The sequence below is a fragment of the Benincasa hispida genome, chromosome 12 (assembly GCF_027475165.1).
Source record: "Benincasa hispida cultivar pf3 chromosome 12, pf3_genome.v1.1, whole genome shotgun sequence".
NCBI classification, from domain to species: domain Eukaryota; kingdom Viridiplantae; phylum Streptophyta; class Magnoliopsida; order Cucurbitales; family Cucurbitaceae; genus Benincasa; species Benincasa hispida.
The window spans coordinates 68,809,647-68,831,519 of NC_143489.1; the positions used below are offsets into that span (position 1 = coordinate 68,809,647).

General features: G+C 34.6%; 1 protein-coding gene and 1 pseudogene across 1 annotated transcript; both read right to left on the minus strand.

Annotated features, from left to right (window-relative positions):
• Window positions 1-1,943: 1,943 nt before the first annotated feature.
• On the minus strand, window positions 1,944-2,887 carry LOC150032163 (uncharacterized; annotated as a pseudogene).
• Window positions 2,888-8,521: 5,634 nt separating this feature from the next.
• LOC120092461 (putative protein phosphatase 2C 41) lies at window positions 8,522-13,804 on the minus strand. Its single transcript, XM_039050553.2, has 6 exons — window positions 13,563-13,804; window positions 12,386-12,630; window positions 11,069-11,353; window positions 10,368-10,485; window positions 9,399-9,622; window positions 8,522-8,894 (listed from the first exon to the last, which is right to left on the minus strand). Exons 2-6 carry the CDS (start codon window positions 12,608-12,610, stop codon window positions 8,700-8,702), a joined length of 1,047 nt encoding a protein of 348 aa, XP_038906481.1. The 5' UTR covers window positions 12,611-12,630; window positions 13,563-13,804; the 3' UTR covers window positions 8,522-8,699.
• Window positions 13,805-21,873: the final 8,069 nt, after the last annotated feature.

The window sequence follows — 21,873 nt, forward strand, 5'->3', positions numbered from 1 at the left end:
ATGTCCCCGTTACCAGTTCCCCGAAAACGGCGCTATAAACTTATAAAAAAAATTTATCTTATGCATCGTAAACTTGTAATGTAGATTTTATGCGATGATATGTGATACTACTTCTAGATATGTGTTATTAACAAATGTTCTTGTAGTATGTTGTGCATTGTCACAAGTTTCCTTGCGTTGAAACCAAGTATAATTTTACCACAAGTTTCTTGGTGTGATCCGATGTCAAACACAGGGACTGTTTTAGGTTATTGCATTATGTTTGTGATATATGTGACCAAGGGTTTTTCAATTTATAAAAGAATTTGTGTACAAGTAATTAAACATGCGATAAAGTAAAGTAAAGCGGTAAAAATACGATGATAACATAAATTGCATTAAAGTAAATTACGATAAAGTAAATCTAAGCTAAGATGATACAAGATACAGGATTCATGATACAAGATACTGAGGTCAAGGCTGGCTGTGAAGATTATGCAAAGATCGTGTAATGCGGTGACAAGTCTTATGTACGAAGCAGAAACAGAAAAAATAACTAATATAAATAGCACAAGTTCCTTAATTACGTTAAAGATATAAGTATCGTTCCGCTTTTCCCTTGGCGTACACCTCTCGGTGATCGGCCATGTTCCCACATCTCTGTGATGAAACAGGGATGAACGTATGAACGCAAGGTTGCTTCCATCTCTGGAAGTACTACTCACTTTAGTTAACGCATTCTTCTAACCTTCGCTCGACAGATCAGAATAACATCTTCACTTCTACTCTCACAGGTGTAGATGCCGTCTAGCATGCCTTAGCTAAATTCATTTATCTCTTTAGCACAGATTAAGTTATTCGTTTAATCCATATTAATTACCAAGGTATTAAGAAAACTTCATGGAGAAAACGATTAATGGAGGAACGGAAGTAGACAGAAAAGTGGAAGTGAAAGTGATCGAGACATTCAATAAAACTATTTAGCGTCTGATACATGATTTGTGAATGAAGAGATTATGAAGATGAAATACACTTTTATGAAATAGAGTTAGAAACAAATACAAATAAGCGGCAATGTCTTAGCGCCGATCTGAATAGAGATTTGCTTGCCGGCGTGGATGAAGTGAACGGAAGGATGAGCTTCCCTCTCAGGCTTGCTCAACCGGTAGCAGGGATCTAAGCACAGAGCTTCACAACGACGATCTGGCAAATTCGCACTAAGACTCACCTCTCGGCCTTGTCTTTGTTGCCACGCATCTTCTCAAGACCTTTTCCCGGTTAGATAAACAGGAGTCGTAATTATTGTCGAAGACTGAAAAATCATCCATGAAAACCTCGACTAACTCCTCCAAGTAATCTGAAAATATTGCCATCATGCATTGTTGGAACGTGCCTGGCGCATTGCAGAGTCCAAATGGCATGCATCGAAATATAAATGTACCAAATGGGCACGTGAATGTTGTCTTATCCTGATCTTTTGGCGCAATTGCTATTTAATTGTACCCTGAATAGCCGTCAAGAAAACAGAAAAATTCATTTCCCGCAAGTCTGTCTAACATCTGATCAATGAACGGGAGTGGAAAGTGGTCCTTTTTAGTAGCCAAGTTTAACTTATGATAATCCATGCAAATTCTCCACCTCGTAGTCGTTCTTATGGGAATTAATTCGTTTTTGTCATTAGTGACAACTGTCATCCCCCTTTTCTTTGGAACACACTGCATTGGGCTCACCCAGCTGCTATCAGATATCGGGTAGATGACTCCTGCGTCCAACCACTTTACTATTTCCTTTTTTACAACCTCCCTTATAGCCAGGTTCAAGTGGCGTTGCCTTTCTACCGATCATGTCTATCCTTTTTCCAAACGAATCTTGTGCATACAATACGAGGGACTGATTCCTCGAATGTTCGCCAAGGTCCATCCTAAGGCCTTTGCGTTATTTCTAAGGATCTGTATGAGCGCATATTATTTCTCGTTACTCAGCGATACGAAAATGATAACTGGTAATGTGTTGTTACTTCCTAAGTAAGCATACTTAAAGTGCACGGGCAACGGCTTTAACTCTAGTACAGGTGGCTCTTCCAAAGATGGCTTAATGCATTGTGAGGTCCATTCAGATAACTTGATCGGTTCAAAATTTGATTCAGTATGAATTGCGGCGCAGTCCTCCTCCAATATTGTGCCGATTTCAAGATCTTCCTTCAGCTTCTTTAGGAGTTCATGCCAATGTTCTTCCCGCATTTCCTCAATATATTGGCAGTTTTCCATGTCACCTGGGTACTTCAATGCATTGAACACGTTGAATTTTACTTCCTGATCGTCGACCCTGATGGTCAATTTCCCTTTTTGCACATCAATCAGTGCTCGCCCTGTTGCGAGAAATGGGTGACCCAAGATGATAGGGACTTCTCTGTCAGCTTCGTAATCCAATATGACAAAATCTGTCGGAAAGATAAACTTGTCCACTTGCACGAGTACATCCTCTATCTTGCCCTCAGGATGCTTTATTGATCTATCGGCCAACTGTAAAGTGATCGTAGTTGGTCTTGCATTGCCGATATCCAGCTTCTTAAAAATCGACAAGGGCATTATATTTATGCTTGCCCCTAAATCGCACACGCGTTCCCGACCATCTTCCCTTCTATCGTGCAGGGCAATGTAAAACTTCCAGGGTCCTTCATTTTAGTGGGGATATTGTTTTGAAACAATGCGCTGCATTCATATGTTAGCGCAACTGTTTCATTTTCCTCGATCTTTCTTTTATTGGCAAGGATATCCCTGAGAAATTTTATATAACTCGGCATCTGCTCTAGTGCTTCTATTAAGGGAATGTTAATGTATAACTGTTGGAGAACGTCCAAGAACCTCTGAAATTGCTTACTATCGTCTTTCTTCTTCAACCTGGATGGGAAAGGTGGAGGATACTGCCTTACTTCTTATTGTGTTGACTGTTTGATGAGGTCATATTCTTGTTGTGTTTCATTATCTGGAGGTTGCGTTGATTGAGAATTCAAGCCTTGAGGAGCTTTATCTTTTGTAGATGAACTTGCTTTTGAACTGGTACTTTTGCCACTATTGGGTGACTAGTCATCTTCAACAGTCAAATCTACTGGTGTTGTTGTCGCCTCTGATACTGATGGCATAGGGGTTGTTGTTTTGCCACTTCTCAATGTCACTGTGTGACATTGTTCTTTACCTCGCTGCCCTGATGCCCCTGGGTTACTGTGCCACGTACCAGACGCTCTCTTCTTTAATTCCCTTGTAAGTTGATCGATCTGCTTTTCTAATTCTTTAAGGGAGTCATCTTGCGATTGTCTCATTGCCTCGCTCTTTTCAATGTAATGTTTTAACGATGTCTCTAAAGACGAGGTGCTGCAAAAGGTATCATATAAGAATGGTTGGTCACAGGGTGATATACCCTGAGAATTACCTGGGTTACAGTCCGAAGTAATGAAGACCGGAGGGTTGCCTCTATCCTCTTGATAACTGTTCTGATTGAAACTAAGGCTCCCCTGGTTGTGATTCCCGTCCCAACTTGAAGTTGGGTGATCCCATCAACCAGGGTTGTAGATGTTGCCAACCGATTCATCGTAGACAGAATATATGGGTTGTTGATTCCATGGGGAGACTTCTACTGGATGTCCCTCTCCATATTGGACGCAATTCATTGCGACCATGTGAGTCACTGCATTAACTTGCGCTGATCCTTAAGAGAGAGTTCTCTGTTGGTTAGCCACCGTCTGCAGAAGTGAGGTCACTGTGGTCATTTGATCGACCAATGCGCTCATTGTATCAATTGACACATCGGCACTTTCTACTCTTTCTTGCTCTAGACCTCTTACCTCAAGCCCCGTATCAATCCACTCATCAGAATGTCGCGAGATGCGATCCAAAATATTCTTTGCTTCTGTATATGATCTGTTCATTAATCCTCCTTCTGTGGAGGCATCGGCAACTGCTTGCATTGATTAGTCTAAGCCATTATAAAAGGTTTCCATCAGAATACTATCGGGAATCCGATATGCGGACAGCTCTTCATTAATTGTCGGAATCGCACCCATGTGATGCTCAATGTTTCATAACCCTTTTGCTCAAAATTCAGCACATCCCTCCGTCTCCTTACATTGACGGTTGGAGGGAAGAATCTATTCATGAACCTATCAACCAACTATTCTCATGCTTTAATCTCATTCGGCTCTAATGACTAAGCCCATCTCTTTGCTTCATCCCGCAATGTGTATGGAAAAAGATATAACCTAAGTCTTTCTTGAGTCACATCATGCATGGAGAATGCGCTGCACATGTCTACAAAATTCATCAAATGTGCATGTGGGTCTTCTCCTTGTAATCCTCCAAATTGACCCATATTCTGAATAATCTGCAGCATAATTGGTTTTAATTCAACGCTTACATTCTCCTTAACCATTTGTCTTGTGATTCCTGGTGAGAAGGTGCCGCATAGTCTCTTATTGGGACATCATGATCAGCAGCAAGAAATATGGAGCCTTGCGCTGGCCCATTTTCCCTTTGATTCCCTGCGGAAGCCTTGTTATTATTAGCCATACTTCTTCACCACTTAATTCGGCCCTGATGAACTCTTGCGCGAATAATACACTTGATCTCTGGGTCCACTTAGAATTTCTGGATCACTCCAGCACTCCTAAGCCGTTAGACTGCTCTTCGCGTTGAACAGCCAGTACAAAGAGATTTGTCTTGCAAAATACCACAAACATGCTCAAACAATAAACCGTTAACTAATCTCCGGCAACAGCGCCATAAACTTGTTGTGACATAAACTCTACAATGATGCAAGCAAGGTTCAAGTCCATGTCCCCATTACCAGTTCTCGGCAACGATGCCATAAACTTGTAAACGCAAAATTTATCTTATGCGTCGTAAAATTGTAATGCAGATTTTATGTGATGATATGTGATACTACTTCTAGATATGCATTATTAACAAATGTTCTTGTAGTATGTTGTGCGTTGTCACAAGTTTCCTTGCGTTGAAACCAAGTATAATTTCATCGCAAGTTTCTCGGTGTGATCCGAGGTCGAACACAGGGACTGTTTTAGGTTATTGCATTATGTTTGTGATGTATGCGACAAGGGGTTTTTCAATTTATAAAAGAATTTGTGTATAAGTAATTAAACATGCGATAAAGTAAAGTAAAGTGGTAAAAATGCGATGATAACATAAATTGCGTTAAAGTAAATTGTGATAAAGTAAATCTAAGCTAAGATGATACAAGATACAGGATTCATGATACAAGATACTGAGGTCAAGGCTAATTGTGAAGATTATGCGAAGATCGTGTAATGCGGTGACAAGTCTTATGTACGAAGTAGAAACAGAAAAGATAACTAATATAAACAGCGCAAGTTCCTTAATTGCGTTAAAGATATAAGTACCGTTCCACTTTTCCCTTGGCGTACACCTCTCGGTGATCGGCCATGTTCCCACATCTCTGTGGTGAAACAGGAATGAACGTAATGAACGCAAGGTTGCTTCCATCGCTGGAAGTACTACTCGCTTTAGTTAACGCATTCTTCTAATCTTATCTCGACAGATCAGAATGACATCTTCACTTTTGCTCTCACAATTGAAGATGTCATCTAGCATGCCTTAGCTAAATGCATTTATCTCTTTAGCACAGATTAAGTTATTCGTTTAATCCATATTAATTACCAAGGTATTAAGAAAACTTCATGGAGAAAACGATTAATGGAGGAGCGGAAGTAGACAGAAAAATGGTAATGAAAGTGATCGAGACATTCAATAAAACTATTTAGCGTTTGATACATGATTTGTGAATGAAGAGATTAAAAAGATGAAATACACTTGATGAAATAAAGTTAGAAACAAATACAAATAAGTGCCAACGTCTTAGCGCTGATCTGGATTGAGATTTGCTTGCCGGCGTAGATGAAGTGAACGGATGGATGAGTTTCCCTCTCAGGCTTACTCAATTGGTAACAGTGATCTAAGCACAGAGCTTCACGACGGGGATCTGGCAGATTTGCACTGAGACTCACCTCTCAGCCTTGTCTCTTCTCTTCCCGAATTTCTTCCGATCAGTACTCAGCTCAGCCTTTCTCTCAATAATCCAGCATTAATTAGCCCTCGTATCAATTACACCTGTATCAAGTATATCTTCTCTAAATTCTATGGGGGTATTTATAGGTGAAAAGCTTTGACTCTTGGTTTATGGACCCCACTTCTTGTTATGGAAATTCCAAAGATGGTGGAATAAATATTCCTTCTGTTATGCAATCAGACCGTCAAATCTGCACAACGGTTAGTTGTACACGTGTCACAATCCTCCGCATTTGCATTGCTCAGCTGCATCTTTCGATCGGTTGCTCGCATGCGGTGTTGAAATTCAACTCTGGATCAACTGTCGCATTGCGCCATCATTGTGTTAATCATTTTCTCATTGTGATTTAACGGGCGCAATATAACAGAGATGCGTTGTTCAGTTTCTCGTTGAGCCTTGATCGCAAGCGGTGTCTTGGTTTCCTGCAAAATAGAGTAAAAATATCCTCTTCTACCATCTTGACGATGTTAGTGGGTGTAATTGCGATAATTTATATTTATTGTATTTCTGAGCTAATTTTCATACAATCGATGCATATTCCTTCTTTTTGGCTGCAATATCTAGATAAGGCAGCATAAATAACTTGTATTTCTACAAGTTATCAAACACCCATCAAACTCAAATTAACTATAATTGAGTACTTAAACCATGCTCTGATACCAATTGATTGAGTAAATTAACAAGTAACAGAGAAAATCAGAATCAATAAGCATTATAACTATACTTAATTTGAGTTTACAACATACTTCAAAGTAACTATTACAGAAGAGGGTTTGCTTAACACAATACCTTTGATGAAACCTCTTCAACACCAGCTGAGCTCCACGTAAATATGCATCAATCTACAAGTAGACCACCACGAAAATCTTCTCTACTATTCTCTTGCAAGGATTGTGTGGTGGAAACACTAAATTGAGCTGGATTTGATGAAGATATGAAAAGGGTCTGGAGGGTTTCGAATTTTGCAGAGTTCTTGAAGTTCTGAATGCTTAGTCCTATCATTCAACCCAACACTTTAATTTATAAAGTTTTCAACATGCAAATTCAAAACTGGCATGAAGGTCAGCTCCTTCTTCATAAATTAAGTGGAATTGGATGAATAAGGTGCTTTGCACCATAGTGGAGATTTCCAACTTTTGGAAATTGCCACTTTTGAATTTCAAAATTTGTTTTTGTTTTCAAATTTTATTTTCAAAAATGATTTCTAAAATCAAATTTACACTAAACCAATTTATTTATTCTATTAGTTTTATAAAAATTAATTCAATTAATTAATTTTAAATAAAATTAACTAATTAAATCTTTTAATTAATTTTGTTAATTTAATATCTAATATTAAATTAATAAAAATACACATTTCACTATAATGAATGTAATTTCATATAGTTAATAAAGTTTAGAACTAGGAAAAGATATGAAAAGTAGATAACGAGAGAAAATGAGTAAGGATTCACATATCCGTACAATCCCAAAAGCTAGCTTGTAATGATAACTTCTAGGGACAATATAAGAAAGGGTTTGATAAACCAATCTAAAAAAGGGGAAGGGGAGAGCGGGAATCAACCAAATTCTGATAGGCTATTCCCAAAGTAAAAATGATTTTATGTTCGCTCGGGAATTTACTTCATTAAGCCACGTTAATGACTACACACTCGACCCAAAACTCAAGAGGTGCACATCTTGAGGATAGAGCATTTACAAGTCCAAAAATAGACACGTCAAAGGGCAAACAAACATGTTACACTATTATGTACGTTATGACTAAACAACAACAAATATACTTTCAAATTTGAATCTTAGCACTCAATCCTTAATAATTAGTCTCAAAATCCCAACACGAGAGTAGTGGGCGAATGTTATGGATAATTCTAGACCGGTGAACGATAAAGACAAGAGTAAAACTAGGAGAGTTACCTAATCCAAAAACGGACCAATTACTAGTAGGAAGTGGACACAAGAGTGTTCCTAACAAATTGGGAGAAAAGACAATTGAGTTGAAACCCAATTGGCCTGCCTCGACCTCGGAGGCCGAGGCCAAGACCAATGAATCTCTCGAGAGTAGCCAATCCGGATCAACCCTCTATTCTGGAGCATCCGTAGTGGCCCAAGTCCAGCCTTGAGTATCCAATTTCCAAATAGGTAGAGGAAGTATTCCTAACTCTAAAATGATAAGACAGACTCCTGAACTCCATTATAAATAGAGTATGACAACCCTGCAAAAGGTAAATTGATTTCCTCCCTAAAACTACTTGCTATGACCTTTGTGCTGAGATCTGACTTAAGCATCGGAGTGTTTGTGACAAGCACCACACGAGTGTGTTATTTTTTATTATTTTGCATGTAACCCTTTTCTCAAATTATAAATATACATTGGCAGCACGTGAAAGTTAGGTTAGTCCGTTCGGCTAGATTTTGCCATCAACAATATTCATTATTAAAAACTTGATTTCAATGAAACCATATAAATATATATATTATGATCACATGTCCTGAGTATAACATATCAACTACTCAACTTATAAGAACTTACTTTCATGAATATTGCTTTTATTGGCCAAAGTTCTTCATCCTTATATTTAGTCTACTTCACATTCAAGGGAAGGAGTCTTATACTATATCTATATTTACGAGTAATCATTTTCTGTGGGTGAAGCATGAAAAAAGAGGCAAATGGCCGACATGTCGTCCCTCGCGAACCCTCGTTTCTTTGATTTCCACGCACGTGCAGCACAATCCACTAGCCTTTTGGCCGCCATTTCCCTATTTGGTGTCGAAGAAACTATGTGAACCGCTTCTTGATTCGACATGACGTCCCATACCTGAGTAAAGAATTAATGAAAATTTAGAGAGAAAAATATCATTAAAAGAAAAAGAAAACTCGAACAGTTCTATTAATTTCTTAAGAATTTGGAAGAAGAATTATAAAATTTTCTCAACCGAATGACATTTTTCTAGCTCTAAATTTCTATATTATGTATGATGTCATCATAAGTCTATTAGTCGTTAATTTTAAAAGTCTAAATTTAAAAATAAAAATAAAAATAAACTCCTAATTTTACCAATTATTTTTCAAAATTGCAATATTATTCTTAAACTTGTATAAACAGATAGAAATCTTTTTACATTTTGAATAAAAATCAAGACTCGAAACAAGATGATAGAGTTACTTGAAATGATATGTGGTGAACAAAATTTTTGTTTTAAATCACTACCATATACTATTTCAGACCCCAAATTTTTATCATAATACTAAAGAATCCCTATTCTAAGAGGGTATTTTTATACTTTAGCCATTTTGAAATGAACTAAGGGAAAATGCATACCCCATCAGTGGCAACAATGACAAACTGGTCTCCAGTGGTAATGACTCGGTGGCTTACATCAGGCACAGAAATGAGACCGTATTGTTTGGTGCAATAATCACCAAAAGCTCTAGAAATTGCTAAGCCTGGAGTCCCTGAGTCGGGAGTCCACACTCTGTAAACTCCAGGTTCATCTTTTAAACATAGCACTCTCCCTTTCGATTGTTTTATTCTTTCCGCTTCCTCTGCCATAACACAAAACCAAACCACTTATTAGTTTGAATCTTATATTAAACATTACTTTCACCTATGAGTTTTTTTTTAATCCAACTTTTAATGGAGCTTTTAAAATCAAACTAATTTGTTAAAAAGCAAACAGAATATACTTTTAAGAACTTATTTTTATTTATAAACTTTGACTATAAATTTAAATATATGTTTCTATAAGAATGATGAAATTCATGATAAATAAATTGTGAAAGAACAACTACTATTCTCAAAAAATAAAAGGACTATAAAACTGGGTTTACATGATATGATTTGTAGATTTGTCAAACTGAGATATATAAAGTTAGACAAGGCTAAATTGTAAAAACAAAAATATTCTCTACTTTTCCTTTTTTTTAAGAAAAATATTCATATTCTTTTCAAAGTTATAGTAAGTTTTGATTTTTTATAAACATTTTAAAATTGTAATTAGAGTAGAAATTCTTTAATGAAAATTTTACACGATTGAAGATGACGTAGAAACGGTTGTGTGACGATCCGGATTTTCATTTAGTTTACTACCACACAATTTCAAATCCCAATTTCTATTTGAAATTTGAAGAAATATTCTTACGGCAAAGATAATTTTGAAACATTTATAAAAATTTAAGACTAATATTGCAACTTTTGAAAGAATATAGATACTTTAATAACGGAATTTTTATAAGTTAAGAATCAAACAAAACAGAGGAGAAAATTAGGAATTTGATAGAAGGGTCTGACCAGGCAAATTAGGTCTGAAATCAATGGAGAGTTGAACTGGTTTCAAGCAGCCATCATCAGAAGTTACTGCCAACACAGCTCGTGAATCCCCAGCATTTGCAACAACAAGATGTCGGCCCTGAAATTCAGTTTCATACCAAAACAACAACCACCCCAAAAATAGTCATATACAACCAAGGTCTCTCTACAGCTATAGTCTAATAGAACACCTCATTGATGACACAGAAATTATCAAAAGCTTTTAATTATATGGATCTTGTTTGGTAACAGTTTTATTTTTGAAAATTTTACCTCTTTCTTCCCAACTTTCAAGGAAAGATTTAAATTTCTAACTAAATTTATAGAGCATAAAATTAAATTTTTAAAAACTACTCGTTATATTTTTTTGGCATCAATATGTCTATTGATTAATTTAAAATAATTATGAAATTTAATCTAATTATAATTATTTTAAATAAATTAATAGATTATAAAAAAAAAAAAAAAAAAAAAAAAGAATATGTTTAGTGAAAATCGAGGTTACAAAAGTGTAAATCTTAAAATTTAAGGATCAAATTGAAATAAAACTCAATAATTTGAAAGTTAAGGATTAAATTGAAATCAAATTCAAAACTTAACATTTTAAAACGTAAAGAATTTAGGAGTAAAAAGATATTTTTTTCCTAAACATAAAGGATAATCAAACGAGGTCTTAATATTACCTGTTTAACGACGGTTAAAGCGGTGGTTCCACTGTAAAAGGAATCAATGCGAGGGTGTTGCTTGAGCTCCTCATCAATGGCGGCATAAGTTTTTAAGCAAGATTGCTTCCATAAGCTGAAAGGGAATAGATGGTTTTGGTCGGTTTGCATGGAAAGGTTTTGTTGCCAATTGGTGAGTAATTGAGAAGGTAATGACTTTCTGACTTGTTTGCTAATCATGTGACCCCAAGGCCCATGTCCATCAAACATCCCACATAAAACTACATCTCCTTGGCTACCATAATCCTGCACAGCCACATAATATAATCAACGTTAAAAAGAAAAAATGAGATCCAATTCAATTATTCGAATTAGAATATATAAACATAGGTAAATCTTTAAATTCTTAAAAATATCATTCCGGTCTCTATTCAACTTTGTTCACTTTTAGTTTATATACTTTTAAATGTCTAATTTTAGTCTTCGTACCTTCAAGAATCATTAAAAATGTAGTCCTTGATGCATGTTTATTGTTGTTTTTTCAAAAACTTTTTGTTATTTACTAGTATTTTCCTTTTGAAGTTTGAAAACATATTCATATATTATATTTTCTTGCATAAAATATATTATTATTTAGTCAATTTCGATAAAAATTAACTTTTGAGGAACTAAAATTAAACATTTGAAAGTATAAAAATCAAAAGAAAACAAACAGTGATCAAAATGATATTTTAACCTAAACGAGCAAAGTGCATCTAACTTATTTTATGCATCTCACTCCCACCATACAAAAATAAATAAATCATTAAGGTCCCGTCCGATATTACTTCTACTTCCAAATTTCTTTTTTGTTATTCACGTTTCACTAATAATTTAAAAAATCAAGTCAAATTTTGTGAACTAAAAAAAGTAGCATTCAAAAAGTTGTTTTATTTTTAAAATTTGGCTAAGAATTCAACTATTGTACTTAAGAAATGTGCCAATTATTATAAGAAATGTGGATGAAATATGCTCAATTTTCAAAATCGAAAACAAAAAACTAAAGTCTCGTTTGGTAACCATTTGATTTTTTTTTTTTTTTGTTTTTGTTTTAGAAAATTAAGCCTTTTTTATCATTTTTTACAATGATTTATACCTTTCCATTTTTAACAAAATTTAAAAAACAAAAACAAAGTTTTGAAAGCTATTTTTTAGTTCTCAAAAATTTGTTTGATTATTTAAACCATGGTTGAAAAATAGATAACAAATGAAAAAATTTAGAGGAAGAAATAACGATCACCAAACAATGCTTAAATGATTATCAAACAGGATAGGAGAGAAAAAAGAGTGAGAAAATACCTCCCAAACAACGAGAGAATCTTGATTAATTCCTTTATTTCCTCTCTTGGAGCAAACAGAAGTGATATCATCAAACTTGCTGGTTTTAACACTTCCGGATAAACAAACCATGGATCTGTTCCTTTTTCCCTCTTTAGCCCCTTCTTTGCCCCCATCTTCATTATTCTTTTTCTTTATCGACATATTTCTTACCATTTCCTCAATTACTTCCGGAAAATGCACCATCAATTCTCTCCCAACTCCCCCTTAAATCAATTACAACATAAAATACTTCAAACTTAAACTTCTACTTTTAATCAAACTTAAATTTAGTTTTTTTAAATATATTTTTACAAAAAATCAGTTATATGATACTAAGAAATATAAAATGTGAATATGTTTTCAAAATTTATAATGAAAATTCTAATAGTTAATAAAAAATATTGAAAAAATCAACCCTAACAAGTAATAAAGATTAAATTGAAGATTTATTAGAAGTACATAAACCGAAATTGAGTATGTGAAAGTGACTAAAATTGAATAAACTTCACATTATAGAAACCGAAATATTATTTTAAGAAAAACTAAAAAACAAGTATATCCTCCTTTTATTAAAAAAAAAGAAGGTAAATTGTAAAATCTATACCTAAAGTAAGGTGGTGGTTGCAAATATGACCTCAAACTTTCAAAAGTTGAGATCAATGATATAAGTTTGACGGTTCAACTTTGATAGGTAGATAGTTCAATTTCTATAACTATTATAAATTGAATCTAATTTTAATACGAGAAGTGAATTTTTATAATTAAAAGTTGTGTAATTGTAACTACCATCATATTTCGAGCTTTTGCAGTTTGTTCTTAAAAAAAAAAAAAAAGAAAAAAAAAATTCCTAAAAAAATTCTTAATCGAAAAAACGAGGACAAAACCATCATCAAATTAAATCAGTCCCAACCTCTGATTAGTACATGATCGGAGCTTAGAACAACCGGAAATAATAATCTCGAGTGCCAGAAAGGCACTCAGAAATGTCGTATATCAATGAAATCAAAAACAAAAACCGAGCCAGAAATTTTCAACTCTCATCACTTTTTCAAGCCAAAAAAAAACATTGAAAAAGAAGCAAAAAATTGATTTCCATTGAATCATTAAGATTGCATCAAAGAAGAAGAAGAAACTAATTAATTAAATTAAAGCGTACCAAATCTGAAGTGCTACCGGAACTATTATTGTTCAAAGTACAAGCTCTACGGTAAGTTCTATATGCCGGAACTGATCTGAAACAACCTCCTGAAAGTGATCGCCGCCGACCGGAATCCGAATATTTCCGGCGAGAGTAAATTTCTAGTCGGAATCTTGAAGCCTTGCGTTCGTTGATTCTCCATTTATTTATTTCTCTCTCTCTCAGTTGTATAATCCAAAGCGTTCTTTACGTGAGTGTACAAATTCGTTACCGCGGCCCTCAAGGCGCATGATGTCCTTTGTGTGAAAGTTCGATAATGCCCTTGTAGTAATGACTACATGTCTGGGTAGTTTGGACAATTTTAAAAGAATACGTTGTATTTTGAAATTACGTCACTGCCCACTGTTAGCTGGATTTTAAATTATGATATTATTGAGAAAATAAAGTTTTTTTTTAACATTATTGAGAAATTAATTAGAAGAGTAGGTTAGCTCTTAGAATATATAATTTTGGTCAATATTCATTGTTCTTGTTTTATGAATTTTTAAAAATTTTATGTTAAATTAAGTCGATGACTATTTAATTTTTATTTTTGAAGCTTTCTTAAAAACTTAGTTTTTATTATCAAAATTCTATAATATTTTTGCAATTCATGCCGTATGTGTTCGAAAATTTATAAAATAGGTTAGTTGATAAATCTTTGATTTATTATATAACTTATAACTATGCTTTTGAAATTCATTCCAAATTTAGAAAAAAAATGGTTTAATTTTTGAAATTTAGCTTAAAATTTTAATTTCTTTAAATGGAGTAAAAATCGCACTAAAAAAGTTTTCAAAGTCTTAAATTTTAATATCATTTCATGTTTATCTTTTGGTCTAGTTAAAATTTTTGTCATTAAATGCTTTGATATTTATGTATAATAAATTCTCAAATTTAAATGTAGGTTAAGATTTTGAGAGTAATTATTTTATATAGTAAAATTATAAAAAAATATTTTTAAACATGATAAAATATTATTGTCTATGATAGATCGCAATAGACTTCTATATCTATCACGAATAGATAATGAAATCTTTCTATTTTTATAAATAAGTTAATTCATTTTTTTTATTTGAAAACCGCTCTAAACTTCAAAATCCGTGCCTAAATTTTCCATTATTATCTAAAGGAATAAGTGAAAAGGAAATTTCATGACAACCCATGAATATACATTCTTTGATATCGTCAAAAAGGGGAAATAATAATAATAAGCAAACAACTATAACTTTTTAAAAAGGAATATGATAAAGAAAAAACAAAATATTTTTCTGAACTCAAATAAGACATTTGTTCAATTTTCATTGGTGGACAATAAAGATGAATGCTTATTATTGTTATTTTTTGTGGTTTTAAATAAATTCATTCAAATATATTACGGTGATAAATATATAACAACGTTGTAGTCCTTACATTTCAATAATATTTTTTAAATATATAGACTAAAATTAAATAAATCTTAAAATATAATGACGAAAATTATGTTTTAACATTGTTATAATAAGAGTAGATAAAAGAAATTTAAAATATTAGAAGTTTGTTTAAAAAAGATTAATAAACGTGGAGTTTAACCTAAACAATGGGCACATCTTTATGTCATTACATGGACTTGGATGCTAATTAAACAAAATTATCGGAAGCTATATTTTAAATATAATAAGTTCAAGGTCGGTACTAAATTACGCATAGATATAAGCCAAGGTGATCTATTTATAAAGTAAAAGTTGAAAAAGAAATTATTTATAAATAGTTGAAAAAGAAATTAAATATGATATTTGTGTGTTGTACTAATATATACATATATATATGTGTGTGTATATATATGATATTTGTGTGGATGGGAATTGTTGGGAGCTTCAATTGATTATTATTATTGTTATTGTTATTATTATTATTATTAAAAATATCTTGGATTGGAGTTGTTGAACAAGGTTTGATTACCATACAATTTGCTCGTCTTTTTCATCATTTAATAATTTAAATTCTTCCTCATTTTTTTTATACATTGTTCATTCATATGACAATTTAAAATGAAATTTATTGAAGAATTAGTCTATAAGAACAAATGAATTGAATTTGCCCACCATTTTCCAACCAGATTTATAAGAAAAGGAAACAAATCTAGATATTTTAATTATGAATCGATAATCATTTTGAGTTTGTGAGGGTTGAAAAATCTACATTGCAGAGAGCCCAGAGACAATTCTCCTAACAATCAGAAGACTCCATGGATTCTGAAGCTACACACTCCTTAACGTCTCTTGAAGATATAAAGACTCTTCCAAGATTTCGATTTTAAGAACATCACGTGTTCTGCTTCTTCAAGTCAAGCTACGCATTCAACTGAGAGAGAATCAGAGGATCAAGTAATAGATATCGAATCACATCGCATCAAATCAATATCAACACCAACTCAATTTCAACTCCACGAAACAAGTTTTTCTAAAAATCTTGTGTGAACAAATTGACACGCCAAGTGGGACATATCTACCTCTCATCTCTCTCAACATTCAAACAAATCAATGGCACCAAAGAAAGTTACATCTAAAGTAACTGCTACAAGCGACTCCTACACGAGACATGTCACCCGTAGTTATTCAAAGGGAGTTATGCAGGAGCAAAAGCAAGGTTTCGTCATCGCGCATAACATCTTGAAACAGATGATAGAGTATCCTAAAGGACGAATTGTCATCAACGAAAATCCCTTATTTGACAACTCTACTTCTGCCTCCAACAAGTCAAAGAGGGAATCACACCCGGATGTGATTTCTGTCATGATGGCAAATGCAACAGCCGAGGCGACCATGGCAAAAATGGAAAGAAAGATAAATTTTTTTATGAAAGTTATAGAGGATCAGGATCATGAGATTGTTGCCTTAAGAGAGCAGATACAGGCTTGTGAAACTACTGAATTGAGTCAAACTCTTACTGTAAAAGCAAATGACAAAGGAAAGATCGAGTTGCAGGAAAACTAACTACAAAAATCAACTTTTATTGCCTCTTTGTTGGTCCAACAACTGCAAGATATGATCATGACCTCTATAAGGGCTCAGTATGGAGGCTTGTCTTAGACCTCTTTTATGTATTCCAAGTCGTACACTAAGAGAATTGACAACTTAAGAATGTCTTCTGAGTACCGACCCCCGAAGCTCCAACAATTCGGTGGAAGTGACAACCCGAAGCAACACATTGCCCATTTTGTTGAAACATACGAAAACGCGACAACCAGAAGAGACCTACTAGTTGAGCATTTTGTCAGAACTCTGAAAGAAAATGCTTTTAACTGGTACACTGACCTAAAACCCGAGGTGATCGACAGTTGAGAGCAACTTGAAAGAGAATTCCTAAACCGCTTTTATAGCACCAGACGCACTATCAGCATGATGGAGTTGAAAAACGCCAAACAGTAGAAAGTGGAGCCAATCATGAACTACATCAACCGAAGGAAAGCTCTGAGTCTGGACTACAAAGATCGACTCACCGAACTGTCTGTTATAGAAATGTGCACCCAAGGTATGCACTGGGGACTTCTTTATCTTTTGTAAGGAATAAAGGCTCGTACGTATGAAGAATTGGCAACTCACACCCACGATATGGAGTTGAGCACCGCCAATAGAGGAACGAGGGATTTCTTGATCCCTGAAGTGAAGAAGCACAAGAAAAAGACAAAGGGCACTGAAAAGATTGCGAAAAGTGCTACGAAGGAATCAATGGTTGTTAGTATTACCCTGGTAAAACTTTCTTCAAAATGAAAAGAGGAGAATGCTAAGAAGAAGGACAAGGGAGGGGAAAGACGTTGCCCAACTTTGAAAGTCACTTGGAAAAATTTTATTCATTTCCTAACTCTGATGTTGTAGATATGCTTGAACAACTGCTAGAAAAGTAACTTATCTAGCAATCGGAATGTAAACGACCGGAACAAGTAGGAAAAGTAGACGATCCTAACTACTGCAAGTATCAAAGGGTCGTTATTCATCCGGTTGAAAAATGTTTCGTGCTGAAGAATCTGATTTTAAGGTTGGCTCGTGAGAGGAAGATTGAGTTGGATCTAGACGAGGTTGCTCAAACAAATCTTGCTGTAGCGACAGTAACTTCGAATGCTCCAACATCAACTATATGTTATGATGAAAGAGATAGTTTGGTCTAGTTTGGGACCCTCGAACTTGTGGTCATTCGGTTTCAACAAGTGATCCGAATGACATATTTTCAAAATAGAGAAAAACATGTTCATAATGAAAATGATGAATGATGGTTTCTCGTAACGCGTCAAAAGAAGAGAAAGTTGAGTCCTACTCAAAAAGAGTCGTACTTCTATCAGAGTTATCGAAGAGGGAACTGGACTTAGAAAAGGAAGAGAAAAAAAGTAGGCTTGGGAGCCCAAACTTGTTGAGGAGGAAGATGAGGACATCCTTCAACCCAGGCAACAGTTGACATTAGCATATTTCCTTCCAAAGAAGTTTTATGGCCATTATTTGAGGAAAATACAATAGGTTGTTGCATGTCACGTTGTTATGCATGAAAAAATAATAAAATACTTCTCTAAGTTCATCGAAAACAATGTAAGAACCAAAAGACTTACCATCGTGCAACATAGATGACCTGTTGTCACTCCCTCAAGCAAATAAGACAGCTCTCATCAATGCATTGTTAGAGTCAAACATATCTAGCGTATCGATCTCTAGGGCATGCACAAATGCTTCTTACTGTGTTCATAGGTTTCTCGGATGAAGATCTACTGCTGGGATCAAAGCTTCATAATAGGCCATTGGATATTTTGGGATATGTTTGAGAACAGAGAGTTGAACGAATTCTCATAAAAAATGGATTAACCATCAATATAATGCCTAAGACGACTATGAAGCAATTAGACATCCTCAGAATTTTCGAACAACAAGTTGGTAATTTAAGGTTTCAATCAAGGCAGCCAAAGGGCGATAGGCATGATACACTTATAGCTCTTCATTGGCAACCTGAAGGCCGACGCATTGTTTTATGTCATAGACTCGAAGACTACCTATAAGCTACTGATGGGACGTCCTTGGATTCATGGAAATAGGGTGATAACGTCGACACTACATCAATGTTTTAAGTTCAATCAAGATGGGATTAAAAAAGTTGAAGCAAACTTTAATCCCTTTTTAGAAGCTGAGTCTCATGCAAAGTTTTATTTGAAGGGTGAGGAGTTGGTGAAGCAGTGCCCGTGGAGACTCCATTAATAAATGATGGAGATGAATCCAAGTCGAAATAACAAGCAGATGCAGAAAAAGAAATAGGCAATGAGGCACGAGCCTTTAGTTTAAAAGGGAGTGAGGCATCCACCAACATTACAAAGACTTCGATTTTAAAAGACGAAAAAGCTCCAAGTCCTTTGATCTTGCCGTATGTCCCTTTGTCAAGATACAAGAAGGGTGAATCACCTTTTACGAAATGCTCAAAAGGCTTAAAGGTCGGTGATACTAAAATCTTAAAAGAGAATTTCATTACACCACTCACGTCGATAACGAAGCAGGAAATCCATAAATCAAAGAGAGACTTGACCAAGATAAATCCACCCAAAACACGAACGAAAGACGGGTTCAATCCTAAAGCTTACAAACTGCTAACGAAAACAGGTTATGACTTCACAACTCACACTGAGTTTAAGAGTTTGAGGATTTATGGCCGACTCGAGCTTTTTTCAACCCAGAAGAAGCTTTTACAGAAGAGGCATGTTATACATGTATCAAAAAAGGGACTTAGATATAAGTCATCAGAGCCAGTTCGCATAATGTAAAGGGTGAAGGAAAATATGGTCAACAACAATCATATAACTGCAGAGGAAGTTGATGATGTAGGAGAAAGGGAGGGAAAGGATAAAAGAACCTTAGTCTTCGGCCGCATCAGACCGCTTGTTGCTCGTGCTTTGGTCTTTAAGAGATTGAGCATGGCGGAAGTAGAGAAAAAAAGTCCACATATGACCCCTGGCTCTTTCCAACACTCAGCCTTTCAAAGGTTGACTTTGCCTTCTAAAGAAGAAGAAGGAATTGTTTGTTAATCTTCAGCAGTGACGCGACCATCAACCTTCAAAAGATTAGGTGCAGTTTGAAGAAAACTGAAGCAAAATCCTGTGTGTCTGTTTTTTATTGCCTTAAGCACAAGGGTGTTGAGGACCACTTCAACAAGCGTGTCTCCAATGAGATATAAGGTAAAAGAGAAACTCACAGTGTCATCCCTAATGTAGCCATAAGGAAGAAGGAGAAGATATCTCGTGCGTCAATTTGGAGGCACCTCAGGCATAAGGATACCGAAAGTCCATTAGGTGAGAAATCATCTTGTGAGTAAGAAGTGATGGGGAAGTTCACAGTGTCGTTCTTTCACGGATGAAAAGAAAAATCTACATTACTCTAAACACAAGCGGGGGTTCCCTGAAGGTGAAAAGCATGATGTTATCTTCATTAACCCTTAGTATGGAAGCTTAAAGCAGGAGAAAGGTGAAACTTCATGTCACCATATTACCATCATCGAAGAGTCCGAAAATGAAATGACCGAAGAGGAAGTGAAAAATGTTCCACTAGGTCTGAAGGATGGTGGTCAATTCACAGTGGATAAACTCAAAGAGGTGAGAACCTTGGCACAGTAGAGGAGTCGCATTGGAGTTTTATTAGCGCATCTCTCTCTAGAAGCAAGAAAGGAACCTCACTTTAAACACACTCTTTGTGAAGCAATCGTCTATAGAGCCGAAGAGAGTAAGGAATTGCATACCACGGCTTGATTCTCTACCTCTCTCTTTTTCCACAGTTGTCTTTTATATTGTGTAAAATGTTGAAAGAGATTTATCTTTTATCCATCTCCTCAACTTTTATCATGAGCAACTAATTTCTTTATGGGTTGAGAATCATTGCTGCTAACATAAACTAAGTAAGGCTTAATCATGCGTTCAACTTGTTTTATGTATGCTTTATAAACTATTCAATCTAGGTTTGAAAAGGCCAAAAGTTTTAACCTCATAAAACAAGAAGAGCATCTTTATAAATAAAGAAACATCTTTTGCATGAAATAAAGAAACATTTTTTGCATCAAACACTCATCACATACATCCTAGAGATAGGATATGGTGGCTAAATAAATTGAGAAGTGTAGGTTGTAATTTTTGAGTAGTTTGCTTGAACACATGATTTATGTATTTACTTAGGAATGATAGTGAATATTTTTCTCAACTCTACTTTTATTCATTCGAATCTTGTACTTCTTGTATAGACTATTTCACTTACGATTTTGATTTCCATTGCATTCATCAATTTTTATTTTAGGAATAGAATAGGATCAAAATTATCGCATATCTATTAAACAACTCGTGTCAAGATTGAAACAATATTTGCCAAAGCATATATAGAACGCAATCCTTGAGTTTGATCTTGAACTCACCAAGACTCTAATTGAATTTATATTTGGGTCTAACTAGGTAAAACAATGTGTTAATAAGACATCATATAGCACTCACTCATCGCAGGCCTTTTATCTATGTAACATAATACTTGAGAGTTCCTCTCATAATGCTAAATGCAACCTGTATCTTTGTAAAGTTAGTATCTGAATAGGGATGGGATTTAAAAAAATTCGAAGTTCTTGATGGCAGAGTTACCTTCCTCTTCTGTGATTGCAAAAAGAATTGAAGTTCTTGGTCCAATTTATAGGAACGGCATCTCAAAATCCTAATGAGATTTGAAATCAAATCAAATCAAGAGGATCTTTTCCAAATAATCATTTTAGATTTAAATTGGTTTGTCTTGAGAAGATTTAGGGTAAATTTGCATGATTTAGCTTGAAATAAAATATTTTAGCTATCCAAATTTACCTAAAATTAAATTTGGGTATATTCTAAATTTTATCTCAAATAAAATCAATTTTAACTTTTATCCTCAATCCAAATCAAATTGATGGTAAAACTCAAATTAAAATTTGGTTATAGTTCTTATCTTCAATCCAAATAAAATTGAGAGTAAAGTCTCAAGTTAAAATTTTTATCAAATTCCAAAGTATATCTCAAATTCTAGTTAAACTTATGTACTAAATTCATAATTTGACGGACACGTCAAATGGAGTTTAAATCAAGAGCAAATAGTATTTTGATTCCAACTTCATCTTTTTCGAGATTCATCCACGTGCATAAATCTCGAAAAGGGTCATTTGTTGAAATAGAAATTTTGGATCAATCATAAATTACCACGTCATTTACTAAACTAATGACAAAATTCCAAATAACTGAACTTGGGACTAATTAGAAGTTGACATGCATCCTGGAGTTGAAGAC